Source organism: Hetaerina americana, unplaced genomic scaffold (genome assembly GCF_022747635.1).
Source record: "Hetaerina americana unplaced genomic scaffold, ioHetAmer1.1.p SCAF_10, whole genome shotgun sequence".
NCBI lineage: Eukaryota > Metazoa > Arthropoda > Insecta > Odonata > Calopterygidae > Hetaerina > Hetaerina americana.
This window is the reverse complement of record NW_027286070.1, coordinates 72,643,456-72,659,123: the sequence shown is the minus strand read 5'-3', so window position 1 is coordinate 72,659,123 and position 15,668 is coordinate 72,643,456. Positions and strand designations below refer to the sequence as shown.

The following is a 15,668-nucleotide window of genomic DNA, read 5'->3' as shown; positions in this document are numbered from 1 at the left end:
GATGTGAAACCTAGTCAATGCAACAATTTCAGAGTGTAAAAATCATTCGCCTTGACTGGGATTCGAACCCAAATCCCTCAATATCCGGTCGAGTGCTTTAGCCACTTAAGCTACCGAGGCGTCTTCTTAAACTCTGAAAATTTGGGGCTTTTAAAGGAACTAGATGTTGTGACGAAATGCCGTGCATACAATGTCACTGGCATTCGTATTCGTGCGCGAGGCGCCACAGTCCACGAGGTTAAAGCCAACTTTTAAACACTTATGGTGTTTATCCTTTGACAAATTCCAAAGAAACTGCGCGGTAGCTTAAGTGGCTAAAGCACTCGACCGGATATTGAGGGATTTGGGTTCGAATCCCAGTCAAGGCGAATGATTTTTACACTCTGAAATTGTTGCATTGAAAGGCACATTAGCGGATGACTCCGTTAAAAAGTTACTGTTGCGGTATCTCCCGCAGTTTCTTTGGAATTTGTGAAACCTAGTATTTGATGCAATAAGAGGATGAGCGTAGACAGTGGAGACTATTGAGATGAGGGTATGCAGAAAAATGGAGGCATTATGCTGGATTAAGGAATAACAACGGTGAGGTCTTCGGGAGAAGAGAGGAAAAAACTCAAGGAAGTTCGAAAAGGGCAGAGAAGTTGGTGGATTGAGAGTGAGGGGTGGACAGAAGCCCGTGACAGAAGGGAGAATGTTGGGCATGCGAAGGCCTCGCATTGAGTGTGCGGCGAACGTTTTGGATCCATTTAAAAAAATATTAATTTGAATAGGGCACAGGGAAAGGCCGCTAGGTTTGTGAAAAACTCGTACCTAAGGACCAAAAGCATCACACATTTAATACATAATCTGGTGTGGGAACCTTTAGATATGCGAAGACGCAGGGCTAGGTTAAACTTATTACAAATATATAAAGCGTGTGGTTTTGCATCCGACACTGGAGATATAATTAGGCGCCCTAAATACATTGGCTGAACCGACAATTGTCACAAAATTAGAGAGTTAGATTGTCGAACTGATAGACTCAAGTATTCGTTTTTCTCGTTCACAATTCGCGAGAACCATAAAGAGGGGGAACACCTGAGAAAATAATAGGTACACGCTGTCGAAAATATGGGTATAAAAGATTAAATTCCCGCAAAACACTCTCCAAGTCTGGCGTCCTAATGCCTCCGCGCCATGCGCCCTTGAGCCAGGTGGAGTATATATTTAAAGCCTATTATATTTGTGAATTGTCCGTCCGGAATGCGTAGAATACTAACTCGGTAATAAGCGTCTGAATTGCAAGTATGCCTGCCCTCTTTTAGCGTATTTTTATGTCCTCTTTGTGTAGGCATAGGAACAGCTGCGGATTACGTAACACTCGTAATATAGTGCGTAGGCATGTTGCATGGCTGGTGCTCGGTCACCCTCTCTCCACGCGCTTTTGGGGTGGATCGCGGGGTGCATGAGGATATAGAGGGAATGTATGCAGACTGGCTGGTGGCCTACCACCCCAGGCCACACGTCCTTGCGATGGCTTGCGGGGTATTATATACATGTTTTTCGCTACTTTGCTATCGATCATAACTCTCATGCGTATCGAGGAAAATTCGAGCCAAATGCCGACTATAGATGCCAAAGGCCGCTGTGCAGCCAATGGATAGCAGCTGAGATTCTCTTCCTTATTCCAATGCCTATGAGACCAGAAATGAAACTGATAAATAGTAAGAACATCAGATGAATTTTGGCGGAAACGAAATGAAGGGCGTCGGTAAGAGAGAGGTTAAAAACAGACAGTACCCACCATTGATTTTCAAAGCTTCCATTCAATTTAGATGGACTATCACTAATTCTGACCAAGCCAAGGTGTGACCAAGAATAGGCGTTTGCAGAAAATGATATACCTGGAAAGGGAAGGAAATGATTGCAAGTGAGGATAATTTCTCATTCGTTTCGTTTTGCTACTCTGCTTCCTACAAGCGAAAAAATAAGGTATTAATCTCAAAATCTCAAAATGTATTGGAAAAATCTATTACCATAAAAATTACCTGTATGAATTCAACAATTGAATTAAATTTCATGGAGTTCACTGAATAAGCGGAGCTTAAAGCATCTACATACATGTTCGTCGGTCGGCCTCATAACACCAAATCGTTCTCCAAATCCGACAATATCGCACTATTTTCATTTGGTATTCTACCGGTTAAGGTAGGTTTTGTGTGGATGCGTGCTACTCAACTTTAAAACGATACTTGACTCGTCTTACATAACAATATCTGACGTATAGCACTAGAAATAAGCCTGTCTTCAAATTCCCTTACTTCCTGCCTCCCTTCATTCCGTCTAACATCCTATAGCTGCCCCTTCCTCGTTTGGCTTACCTTCTCCCTTCCATCAGAGTATTCAAAATCCCACCACCAATCAGAATGCTCCGCAGCCACCTTTCCTGCCTCCTCATGATTTCTCCCAACAATCCCCACTCCTCCCCCAACATTCCTAGCACTTCCACATTTGTTTTCTTTTCAGTCCATTTCATCTTCTCCAAGCTTCTCCTCTCTCACATTTCACAAGCCGCCAATCTACGCCTGTCATTTTTCTTCACTGAATGCAATATCTATCCATTTCCTTTGCATGTGAATTTAATATGAGCAGGTGACAACGAGCATCCCTGACTCACTCCCGTTCTTCACACTGCTCATGCCTCACTCTCCATCCACCACTCGCATATGAGCTGTCTGTGACATGCACAGGTTACGTATATGCTTCCTATTCCGCCAATCCACTCCTATTTTCTGCAATATACTCATTAGTTTTTCCCAATTCACTCTATCAAACGCTTTTTCGAAATCTACGAAACATGCAAATACCTCCTTGTTGTATTCTATATTCCTCTCGATTAATAATCTCATTACTACAATGGCATCACGCGTACCTCTCCCCTTCCTCAACCCAAACTGATCATCCCCTAAGTAATCATTTGCCCGACTCTCTATCCTTTTGTTTATAATCCTGAGAACAACTTTAGCTGCGTGGGATATCAAACTTATCGTCCTGTAGTCCACACAATATGTAGCCTTTACATTTTTCGGAATAGGAACTAAAACTGATCTCACAAAGTGTTTCGGTCAGATTCCTCCCTCAAAAATACTACGAATCAGCCCTTATAACCTCTTCCTCCCACATTTTCCTAAGCATTTAAGCAGTTCCGTAGGGATGTTATCCACCTTCACGACCATATTTACTTTCATCTCCCTTGATGTCCTTTCTATCTCTTCGTCGAGTATGCATGAACCTAAGTTATCTTCCTCTTCGTCATGTTCCTTTTCTATGTCTAACTTGGTTGGTCTAAATTCTTTACCGTACAGTTCTTCTATATGCAGGTGAAATAATGTATTTCCTTTGTCTTTCTTGCGTCTCTCCAGGTTCAAATAATATTTTTCTTGGTTCATTTTTGATTGCTTGCAACGACTTTCCTATCTTACTTCCTGACAGTGATTTTCACCTTCCTTCACAGCGCACTGCTATCACCCTTCCTCGGCATAATTCTTCCAATCCCTTCTCTGGTCCATCCTTCTAATCATCTCGTCCATAATCCACGGTTTCCCTGTCCTTATCCCATTTTAAATTGTTATCGTTTCTTTTGGGGCTTTCGATATCCATTTTATGATATGGTCCCATTTTTACTCTTTGCACCCAGCTTCCATTGTTTAATCATGATTTTATCTACAGACTGATGGTATTCTTTTCATTATCTTTACTAAAAAAACCGAATGACTTCTTTATATCATTCGATTTATCTACTTATTCACGTAGGTCATGGACTCATGCAGAGATAGTGAGGGCAACGGTATACCTGTACCTTTGTATTTCTTTGGACATTCATGAAAAATAAGACGATGCTCCGAGGTAAGCAGACACTGATTTGACGATGAGAAATCTACAGAACAGGTAGCCCACCATCGACCGACAATATTTACATGTTTGAACGAAATTACTTCATGAAATCAAGTATGAAAGAACATTTCACTAGCAAAATAATTAACGTGGGTAGGCTGAGTCTATCTGAATGATATGACATCACATCATTAAGAGACAGGAGAACAATATTTTGCCAAATCCACTTAGAAATTCTCATTTATTCATTTTATCTTCGAACGGAATACAAAGTTTACATATTTTAAAACCAACAAATGATAGCACAATTTATGAAATTCCACCGTTAAATAGCCAGTTACAAGCCTTTAGTTAGGTTTAAAGTGCGAACAAGTTTGGGAATAATCATCACGAGAAAACTATATGGATAATAAGAAGAGAACGAGTCCTGAAATTATCTTTCCTCGGAAGTTTTATGTTAAATGCCAGCCCATCTAATCCAATTACGCCATTTAAATCCCCTCCCAGGCACCCTATTTTAATGGCCCAATTGTCTTTGAGTACATAGCGTATGACAGAGGATATGGATGCACACCAATGAAATAGATCATTTGGTTTTCACCAAACTGGCCGCAATGAATAGAGAGTCACTTGTTTAGTAAACGAATTAAGGTCGTCAACCTTTGCTGTAAAGATGGCATCCCATTTCCTGTTTTATGACCTTCACATAAAAACAGTCTATCAGAGACTTTTCGACGTCGTTTTTCCGAAAGGAACGACATATATAACGGCGTTGACCGGAATTCGCATTTGAATGAATCGCATGATGTGAAAGGTGACGCAGTCCAATCACGGTCATTTCTTATTACCGACGGACACAATCGAGGTAAGATCGATGTCGAGACCAGAAAGAGAGAATGGAAGACTTGTCTGAATGAATGAAACCAATTTCCGCTCACGCGCGGCTTACAATGTCAAGACGAGAAATGGACCGCACATTTTAATCTGATAATTTGCCGATGGATTTTCCATGAAACTGAGCGAACTGACAAGAAGTCCTTGTTCCATTTATAAATGGTATTGTGCTTATAAGGAGTTACACTCGGTCCGAGGCAAGCGCACGGAACGGCCTATTACATCGCCACAGTCAATGCTCTTGATGGGGATGTGGTTCTCTTCTGTTTTCACACAAGTACTTCCATGTAGCGCTGGGAAAAGCATCATTGCCCCTCGCATTAGTGATGCAAAAAGTTGCATTTTCAGGGCCACATGGGAATACTGTAGATTTCGGGTGGACTTCAAAATCCGATGACGACTCCGGACCAGAGTAAAGCCAGTAGCGGTGAGATATATTGGTAGTGGGGGGGGGGTTGAAAGATACCAGAGACGTCAAGGGAGCTCTGTGAAGTCCTTGGGACACCTCGAGGGTATATTGTGGGTTAAGGCGCACCCAGGTCAATACCCATCAACGAAACTCAAATGGAAACGTTACTCTCTGTCGATTCGGTCTAGCGAAAACTTCCGAGATCTCTCGATTATTGGTGATTTGTAAGGGCAAAAGACCCTTTAACATTTTTGTGCAGTTCAGCTTTATCCCTACTGTTGGAAAAAATGACCTTTATTTTGGATTTGACGTTACGCCTTTAGGTTCATCGGAGCGTGGTAGCCTAATCGTGGGGACTTGTGCAACTGACCTCGCGTTCAAATTCGAATGACTCTGGAGACCCTTAGTTTGACCCAAGTTGAGGGCCTTTTCGGTCACTACCCGTTTCATCGCAAGTCTCAAGCAAACCATGGAAAGGAGTTCGCCTCCGTTGCACATGGTGTGAATTCCATAGGATGCAGGCCTTGGATCGAGGCCAGCATGAAGTAAATAATACTAGACACCATTAATCTAATGTTCTAGCCTCATCTACTCGTAGAGCATGCCGTCAGTGGAACTAACTCCCAGATGGCATCAGAGACTCTCCATCCGCAGCAATATTTAAGAGAGAACTTCACAAGTTCATTTTCCTCAGCCACAACGCATAACCAGCATACCCCCCTCATTTCACTCAGCCCCTACGCAGATCACTGTTTCCACTTTTTCTTTTGTCATCTCAAGCAGTAGAATTTTGTATCATTATTTGTAGTTAATGTTATGTTTCCCATTATCCTAATGTGTTGTCAACATAATTAATTTCTTCATTTCAATTTCAGTAACTTAATAATATGTATACCATTTTAAAAATGATTGATACAATGTATATGTATCTATATTCTAATTCATTGGGTTTCCGCAGGCTTTTCACACCCCCCCTTCTCTTCGTGGGTGTTTTCCTGCGTGAGTTTTTTCTAGCTGAGCTCTCCCTAGCTTTTCCCACATCCCGTCCAACATCCCTATCCTGTTCCTTCCCTTTCCTCTTTTGCCCAACATTCTACCCTCTATCACAGTCTTCAACATCCCACTACCGATCAACACGCCCTTCATCCACTTTCCCTGCCTCCATAGGATTTCTCCCAACAAACCCCTCTCTTCGCCCACCATACCAAGTACTTCCTCGTTTGTTTTCTTCTCTGTCCATTTCACATTCTCCATTCTTCTCCACACCCACATTTCAAAAGCCTCCAGTCTACGTCTATCCTCCTGCTTCAATGACCACGTTTCCGCCCCGTACATGGCTACGCCCCATATCAAAGTTTTTGCGAGTCTTTTCTTAACGTCCTTACTCAACGTACCCGTCATCAACTCCCTCCTCCTTGTGAAAGCCTCTTTGCCTAGCGCAATTCTTCTCCTTACATCCCTACTACTTTGACCGTGTTGGTCCAAAACACTTCCGATATACGTAAACTGTTCTACCTGATCTAGTTTTTGCCCTCCTATTTTAATGTTAGCTTAGCCTTTTTTTTCTAGAAAATCGCATAACCGTTGTTTTATTAATATTGATTCTCTTCCCATACCTGTCGCACTGAATTTCCAATTCACTCAGCAATGCTTGCGGCCCCTTGGCTGACTGAGAAACTAAAGCTTGGTCAACAGCAAACCTAACTGATTTTACGAATTCCCCGCCAACTTTCATTCTTACCTCCAGTTCTTCCCATGCCTCTTTAATAATTTCCTCAGCATAAAAGTGGAACAGCAACGGTGATAATGGGCAACCCTGCCTTACACCTCTTCCTAACACTGCCCATCCGGACTCCCCGTTTCCCAGCGGCACCTGAGCAGTCTGAGACATGTACAGGTTGCGGATTAGCCTCCTTTCCCTCCAATCTATTCCTATTTTCTGCAGAATACTCATTAGTTTTTCCCAATTCACTCTATCAAACGCTTTTTCGGAATCTACGAAACATGCAAATACCTCCTGGTTGTATTCTATATTCCTCTCGTTTAGTAATCTCATTACTGCAATGGCATCACGCGTACCTCTCCCCTTCCTAAACCCAAACTGATCATCCCCTAAGTAATCATTTGCCCTACTCTCTATCCTTTTGTTTATGATCCTGAGAACAACTTAAGCTGCGTGGGATATCAAACTAATTGTCCTGTAATCCTCACATGACGTGGCCTTTACCTTTTTCGGAATAGGAACTAAAACTGATCTCACCACGTCTTCCGGCCAGATTCCCTCCTCATAAATACTACGGATCAGCCCATATAGCCTCTTCCTCCCACATTTTCCTAAGCATTTTAAAAATTCCACGGGAATGTTATCCACCCCAACAGCCTTATTTAGTTTCATCTCCCTTAATGCCCTTTCTATCTCGTTGTCGAGTATGCCTGGACCTACGCTATCTTCCTCTACGTCATGTTCCTTTTCAATGTCTAACTTTGTTGGTCTAAGTTCTTTACTATACAGTTCTTGTATATATTCCTTCCATCTCTCTTGGATCTTTCCTGTGTCAACTATTACCTTACCTGCCTTATCTCTAACTGCTATCGTTGATCTCCCTTTCTTACTTCCCGATAAAGATTTAACTTTGCTGTACAGCGCACCGATTTCCTCTGCAGACTGAGCAGAGGAAGGGTGAAAGGGAGGATATATATATATATATATATATATATATATATATATATATATATATATATATATATATATACACACACATTCAAACACGAAATCTCTATCTCTCTCTAAGTTGAGGATGTAGGTATATTTTTGAGGAGCAAACAGAATTCGATAAAACACACGAAACATTCATACTATATAAAACACACGAAAAATGTCAAATCACAAGGAACCCAATCGACTGATTCAATGCAGGAGAAATATTTAAAAAATATTCCCTTTGCGCAAATACGAGCTGAGCGTTAAAAATTTGGTGAAAACCTTCATCCGGAAATTTCCATTAGTCCGTGAGTGTGGGAGTTGGATCCGGAGGAAGAGAGACAGAGAACGGTTGTTGAAAGCAGTGGAAATCTGGACCAGGCGGAGGAAAATGAAGATACGTCGGTTAGAATGTAAAACAAATGAGGAGTTTATAAAGAACATTAATTATAAGTGGTACTTATGAAAAATGCAAACAAAGGAAAAAATATATATATATATATATACTAGGACAATGTACGAACACAAAAATGACTTAGTTGTGAATATAATGAAGGGGAAGGTCTAAGGGAAGAAATAAAAAGGGATTTTCCAAGGGTGCAGTTCATAAAAAGGGCACAGGAAGTGTTGGAGAACGAGTGAGTGTTTTGCAGCAGCAAATAGGGCCATATTTTGCCGCTGCAAGGCCTAGCCTCTTTTTACACTGTCAATTTCGAATGTTAAGCATTAACTGCACTGATATCTACGCAAAGTAATGATGATGCCAATGAATGTCTCGAATGGCTATTTTAAGGAGGAAGGATTAAATCTGAGACCAATTCGCTATTGCAGCAATGCTAAGGTACAGACTCTTCACGAGCGGGAAATGCTTTCTTCTCAAAAATTCATTTCCCCGCGATGGACCAAAAAGATTATAACAATGCTGACGCCGGTCAACATTGGTTTAAACATTGCTAATGTATCACCAATAATGATCACATTAAGGTGCGATTCTCCGTCATTTCGGCGAGGAGCCCTGTATATGACACCTACCTCCGAGAAACACGCAATGCGGTGGCAGCACCCCATACCAATTACCTGAATCCAGTAAGCACATTAAGAAGGGTGGTCTTCCCCGCGCCGGAAGGACCCATTATGGCCGTCAATTCGCCACTCTGGAAACGACCGTTCAGATTCTTCAGCAACAATTTTTTACCTGCAACGCAGAAAGTAAGAAATTAAGGATAAAAAATGTTTTCCTTTGGCAAGATAGAAGAAGCAATAGTGATTGTGGAGATATTGAATACAGTGCCATAACTCTTAAATGTGAGTGCAGCCAACTTTACGGGTTTAGGTGATCTCTTTGGGTGTCGGTTGTGCATGAATATGCTGATTTTTGCATGTGGTTTTATTCTTTTTTTACGGGTGGTGGCCTAACACCTCCCACCACACGCCCTTGCGGCGGCTTGCGGGGTGTTATGTAGATGTAGAGGGATGAGGGGGAAGACTACCGGGTGATCATTCTTATCAAATGCTTCAGGCGAGAACGCTGTGATTCGCTGATACAATAGTAGTACGTAGATGAGGTAGTTTGCGTCATTTCCGCCCGTTCCGTTTGCATTCGTTGTAGGAACGCTCGCAGGAGGTGCACGTTTTCTAAGCACGACGGCCAATTCGCAAATAGCCGAGGAAGAGCCAACAAGGGCGACTTCAATAGATCACAGTATTGAAAACCTACACGCTCTCAAATCATATCGCCATTGATTGGCATTGTCTTTGGTATTCTACCGTTTAAATTAGGTTTTTAAAGATAGAGGCGCTAATAATTTCTTTGTCTCTTCCAAAAAAAGCGCAACCTGACATCCGACACCACAGTAAACCGCTCTCCGCAGGCTTCCTCCCTTCATTCCGCCCAACACCCTTGTCCCGCCCCCTTCCTCGCTTGCCCAGCGTTCCTCCCCTCTCTCACGCATTTCAACACCCCATCGCCAATCCAAATGCTCTGCATCCCCCTCTCCTTTGGATCCCCGCCAATAATCCCCCACCTCCCTTCCCCCACCACACCAAGGGCTTTCTCCTTCTTTTCTCCTATTCCACGTTTTTTCATCTACCTCCACAACCACACCTTAAAACACCTTTGCTATGCGCACAAACCTTATACAAACATGGAGAAAAAGTATCTTTGGTTATTTAATTACATGATTTTTATTTCAAGATCTTGCTAAACCCTGAATGCAATTTCAAAAATATCACGGGGTAAAACCATCAAGGAAATAATGTGGACTATATTTTTGATAAGCCAAAGATATATAATTTAAACTGATCGGCAACAAATTATCTGTCAGCCAAAATAATCTATTTTATTGTGATGTTTGTCGTGCAAGCAGCGCGTAGAAAATAGGCCCTGACCATTCCGTTATTATTATTATTATTATTAAAATCCACGAGTGCAGATAGACAGTGTGAGGTGGTACATAAGTCCCAAGTAATCACAAAAGATAATAGGTGAAATGAGTCATTAAACAGAAGTACACTTAGAGGAAACTTCCAAACACAAACCTCTTTCGCAAAACAAGAAAATCCCCATCTCATTAACACCAATCAATTAGGAAGAAAAAAAATATACATTAAAAAAAATAAGCTGCTACATATAATTTCACACCACACATCTAACGAATTATTACATATGTTCCTTACATCTTTTCTTAAAAGTATGCACTCTGTTAGGAAAGGGCTCGAATAGTTTTGCAACTATATGCGACAATGCAAAGTTATTTGTCAGTCGCATGGTTATTCGGACCTACTGACGAAAGAGACCACTGATATTCGTTTATGAAGCAATATTTGCAAAAGGTATTCGATGGCTAACTAAGCAACACGCGGAAACAGATAAGGAAATGTATCCGAGGGAAAAGTGCAACCAATCAGGAGGCGAAAAGGTGATTAACGTTCTACGGACCAATCAGAAGGCACTTGACCCATATACAACGGCACAACGATATATTTTAAAGCGTCGCTTAACGAGACACGCCCTAAAACCCCACACTACAACAAACCATTCTTTAAATCAACATACACCCTACCACCGTTCATTGGGTACAACATGCCTATCCTATTCCCATCCCTTCCTCGATTACTTAACGTTCTTCCTTCTATGTCACAGTCCTTTGCCAATCAAAACGCTCTGCATCCGTCTTTCCTACCTCATTTTAATTTCTGCCAACAACCCTCTCTCCTCACCAACCATGCCTAACCCTTCCTCGTCTGTTTTGCTTTCTACCCATTTCACCTTTTTCGGCATACCCACATTTAAAAAGCGTAAAATCTTTTCTACTCTATGCTACGGCAAATTACAATTGGAATTCAAAGCTATCAGACTGAATAGTAATACAATAATGTATTCAACAATAATTTAAATCTAAGACAATGGTGCACTCCTAGTAAAATGTAGATATAAGAACTAAAACATAAGAATTCATTCAGAATGGAGTAGCCTGAAATCAATTCAACAAAATCTAAATCCTATACGGCTTTCACATGAACTCGATTTAATTTAAGAATGAAAACAATAGCTCATAATTAACTATTCTGTACATGAACTCACTTTGGAAGCAATTGTTTAAAATTTAAGTTTGTAAAACAATCAATTAATAAGGAACGAGTTTATCTGATAATCATTGGTAACTTTCTTCATCAGACGAAATAGATATCCGAATTGACAAGGGTTACATTATCGTCCCTTTAATAATCATAGATTACCACGAGATTAAGCACCAAATAACCGCTCTGAAAAATTAAGTGCAAAATCATAAAATTAACGCCCAGTGTTCTACCATTCCATTCACATGCCTACGTAGTGTTCCGATGAGTACGACTTCTTTGTGGGGAAGAGATTCATCGAACACAACTACGATACGATATATACCACACCGCCACCTCACCCACGAGCTAATTGCTGTGAGGGCAATGGAGCCCACTTGCCTACCAGTGGGTCAGTGGGCAGGTGAGATGACCCGCTGTCGGTAAGAAAGTGGCCAAACATTTTTCTCTATCTCCGGAGAACTGGGGAGGTAGTTTTGAAGCAGTGGCATCTGGTGTCGAAAAAAAGGAGACTTTAACGCCTGACCCTCTGGATTAAAAGGAAATGGACGAGAGAGTCCTCAGGAAGACATTGCACTCTCCGAAATATTCGCACAATTGGTGATGAAGCTAAAGGGAAAAGCACCACAGGCCGAGAGATATGACTTGTTTTAATCTTGCGTCGGGAGGCATTTCAAATCCTTCTGCGCGCGAGGAAACGTTAATGTTTACAATTAACGGACCAGAAACTCAGACGACGCAACGTGCACTTCAAGAGAGTCCTCCGTTTATGGTAGACAGTTTTCTGCGAAGCGTTCAAACGCAGGAAGGGGCTACGACTAATGTAAACCCGGTTCATTCTGGGCGCCATTCCTAACTCGCCGCGAAATCATTCCACCCGACGCGGGACCAGAACCCGCGCATTTTATTTTGGCCATTGGACGTGTCACAAATGAATACGATTCACCCTAGCATTTCGCTTTAAAGAGCCAACAACTTCAGGGGTTTCCCTATTGCGAAAAATATGGAATTGCTGCGATATTCAATATATTTTGGCGCGCCCATCTCTCTTTGGGCCGGGTTATGCTTTCCAATTAGTGTTTGGCGTTTATCGTGCCCCAGCGTAGCCAGTCGAGTCGTAACGTTAATTACTACGGAACTTTAAAGGCCAGGTTTTATAACGTCTCGTTAAACTGAAGGTTAACCACCATTCAAGGCCAAAACTAAGTTTTATGGTTGCTAGTTAAGTTTTAAATCGACCGTAAACCGCTTAAGAACTGACGGGCGATGTTATTACTATTATAGTGTTCATATTCAGCAATGTGAAATCTTATTTGTCAATGAAATAGGACTCGTCTGTAATTTCCAAGTTGACATCAACGTTAGCTTCAACGAGCGATTGGTTTTAACGAGCCTACATGTCTCGGGCTAAAGCTGAAGGAGTTATCCCAGAAGTCCTATCCTCATAGGCTGCGAGGATCTTTCTAAAGAAAATTTCCTATTTTCTCTCGCTAAAATATTTGACGATTTTCACTTAAGACACAGAAGTTAAGTAAAATGATCAACCTCATCGCATGAATCAGTGTTTTATAAACTTGATGAGCCACGGGTGCGTCTTGTGCGCAGGTGCTTTAAAAAAATATCGATGTGGCGGATCGGCATGACTTGTGCTCAGAAAATATTGATTTCTGGGTACTTGTTGTATGAGAGATATTATTAAATTTTCACATATCCTAAAATACACTCCACTGAACATTCTGTTCGAAATCCAGACAATCAAATTCTAATCATACTTTCCCCTGACGGCCTTTCGTGAGCCATATTTAAGGACATATTTAATGGGTTGTATAAGGCCCGCGGACCACATTTATGGCACCGCTGGCTCCAATGATCCATAAAGAAATCAGGAAAATATTAATGAAGGTGCCTTTGAGGCAATGATAGATTAACTCATCGAGTTTCATAATCATTTTTATTTAAAAAAAAGTAATGGCTCTGATCAGGCTAAAACCGGCTAATTCGCAACCATTTAAAAGATTTACGACTTGACCGCCTCAATTCCAACACAATTGCGTAATTTCGAATTTTTGGAAGAACTCTATTATTTCTGATGAAATTCGGAGATTTTATTACATGAAATCTGTAGTGCAGGGGTAGGTTTTGGTGGGTTTGTGAAGGAAACTGTACCAAGTCCGAATTTCCGCATGACCTCATTCGTGTTCTGTTCATTTGTTTTTAAGTTTCCCTTTCAGTCCCTCGTCCCTCTCCCCGGGGGGAATTTCCTTCTACCTGCAACGTTGGGTCGCATTCCCTGCCTTTTACAGACTCTTTGGGGGGTAGAGCGTTTTGTGGTGCATTTTCATGTGGTAGTGATGTTTCAATTTCTTGCTTGTTGTGTCCTGGCTTCCGTGTTGTAGGATGGCTTTCGTGCTGCATCACGGGGTGCAGTTTTTTAGTTGTTTTGCGGTATATGTGTTTGGATGAGTATTGGAGGAAGGGATTTTTGCATGAGTGTGTGCGCTGCTGTGGGTGTAATTTTCCGTGTTGTTTTTTTGCATGTGGTATTTTTCCTTTTTACGGCTGGTGACCTAACACCCCCCGCCACACGCCCTTGTGGCGGCTTGCGGGGTATTATGTAGATGTAGATGAAGTCCTTGTGGACTTGTGGAGATGGGTATTTTATTTTCTTTTGTGTTAGAGACTGGTCTTTGGTGATGTTTCCTTTTGAATCTATCTTTTTTAACTGACTGATTTTATTTTTTATCTTTTGTGATATGGATTGGATTTGAGGTGTCATGTTATTTTTCCAAGTCAAGTTTGATTTTGATTCTAGGGACTTCTGGGCCACCTGACATTGTCTATCTGCACATGTGAGTTTTAATAATGATAATAATCGGCACCCCAAAGCATCCCCTCTTCTTCATCCGACCGAAGACTTATTCCCTTCTTCCCTCTTCCCCGTTTCCCAGCATTTCTCCCTCTTCAACAGCATTCAACATCCCGCGGCCATGCACTATACTATCATTTCCTCCGACTACCTTTTCAGTCTTCGCCAACTTTTTCTCGCGACCTCAATCTTTATTTGCAACCGATCTAACACTCTTCCGTCTCTCTTCATCTTTCTCTAATCTTTTCTCAAATCTTTTCTCATTTTCATCTCTTTCCAAAAAGGCCAAGTTTCCAATAATGTCTCTTCGGTTACCTCTTGTTTAAATCACCACTCAGTGACACGATCATTAATTTGCTCCATTTTTATCAAAGGCTTATTTTAGCGATGCAATTATTCTCCTTACGAACTTTGTCACCCAATATACTTTACAGAGATATATTTTTATTCCACCGGCTCTGTATATTTACCTCATCAGAAACCTACATACAATTTCACCCTATTTGTTTAAACAAATAGGGTGAAAAAGTAATATTCCTGTTACTTCATTGAATCTAAAACAAGGCTAATTAAAAATGAGGAGGAAACAGGTGGGATACCATGGAGAGAGAGAGAGGGAGATCAAGAAATGACTGGTCAAAACGTGATGTGGAAATGTAGCCTTGAAGAAGGTCAAGCGCTCATCAGTGGCGTTTGGAATACGAGTTCGAAAGCCGAAGAGTAAAAAAATAGATGGTGAGTACGCACGGCGTATTAGGCAAAAAGGAAAAAGGGGGGGGGGAGTTGATTGAGGACGGTCGACAGAAGCGGAAAACGTGGAATTCCCAATGAAATACGCGGCGGTGAAATTAAGGAGGCGTGGCATGGGCGACATCTATTAGCAAGGAAGAGGAAGGAAAAGAGACCTTTCAAATTGTACAGCCCATTGTAATGATGTTCTTATCGTTCGAGACGAAGGTGAAGTTGAATGGGGAATCAGCTATCAGGGATAATCCACACCCATGGAAACCAAAAGTAAAATATCACTTACTTTTCATCTTTAACCAAAATGAAAAATACACAACAATTCTGCGTATCCAAATTTGGCATTTCGAAACTAGGAATTCTTCATAAAATTGCATTTGACTATTAAGGCCTCATGTGATTTTTTTCTTCAAAGTTTCCTTGCAGTTTATATCTTGCTACGATGCATTTATTTTGGATAAAACTGAAAATAAATATCAGTGGGCCGAAGATGTGTGTGCGTGCACGCAAGTTCTTTTATATATTTAAAAGCATAAAACCGCTATTTTATCGCAATGAGCATTGATTTCTCAGTAGTTATTGGCAATGATTTGCTCGTTTGC

General features: G+C 41.3%; 1 protein-coding gene across 1 annotated transcript in view; it reads right to left on the bottom strand.

Moving 5' to 3' along the window:
* Nucleotides 1-15,668, bottom strand: part of LOC139700366 (ATP-binding cassette sub-family G member 4-like) — a 164,408-nt gene that overhangs the window by 19,316 nt on the left and 129,424 nt on the right. Inside the window, exon 2 of the mRNA XM_071599006.1 lies at nt 8,955-9,072. Coding sequence (XP_071455107.1) covers nt 8,955-9,072 — 118 coding nt within the window. The remainder of the gene's footprint in view (nt 1-8,954; nt 9,073-15,668) is intronic.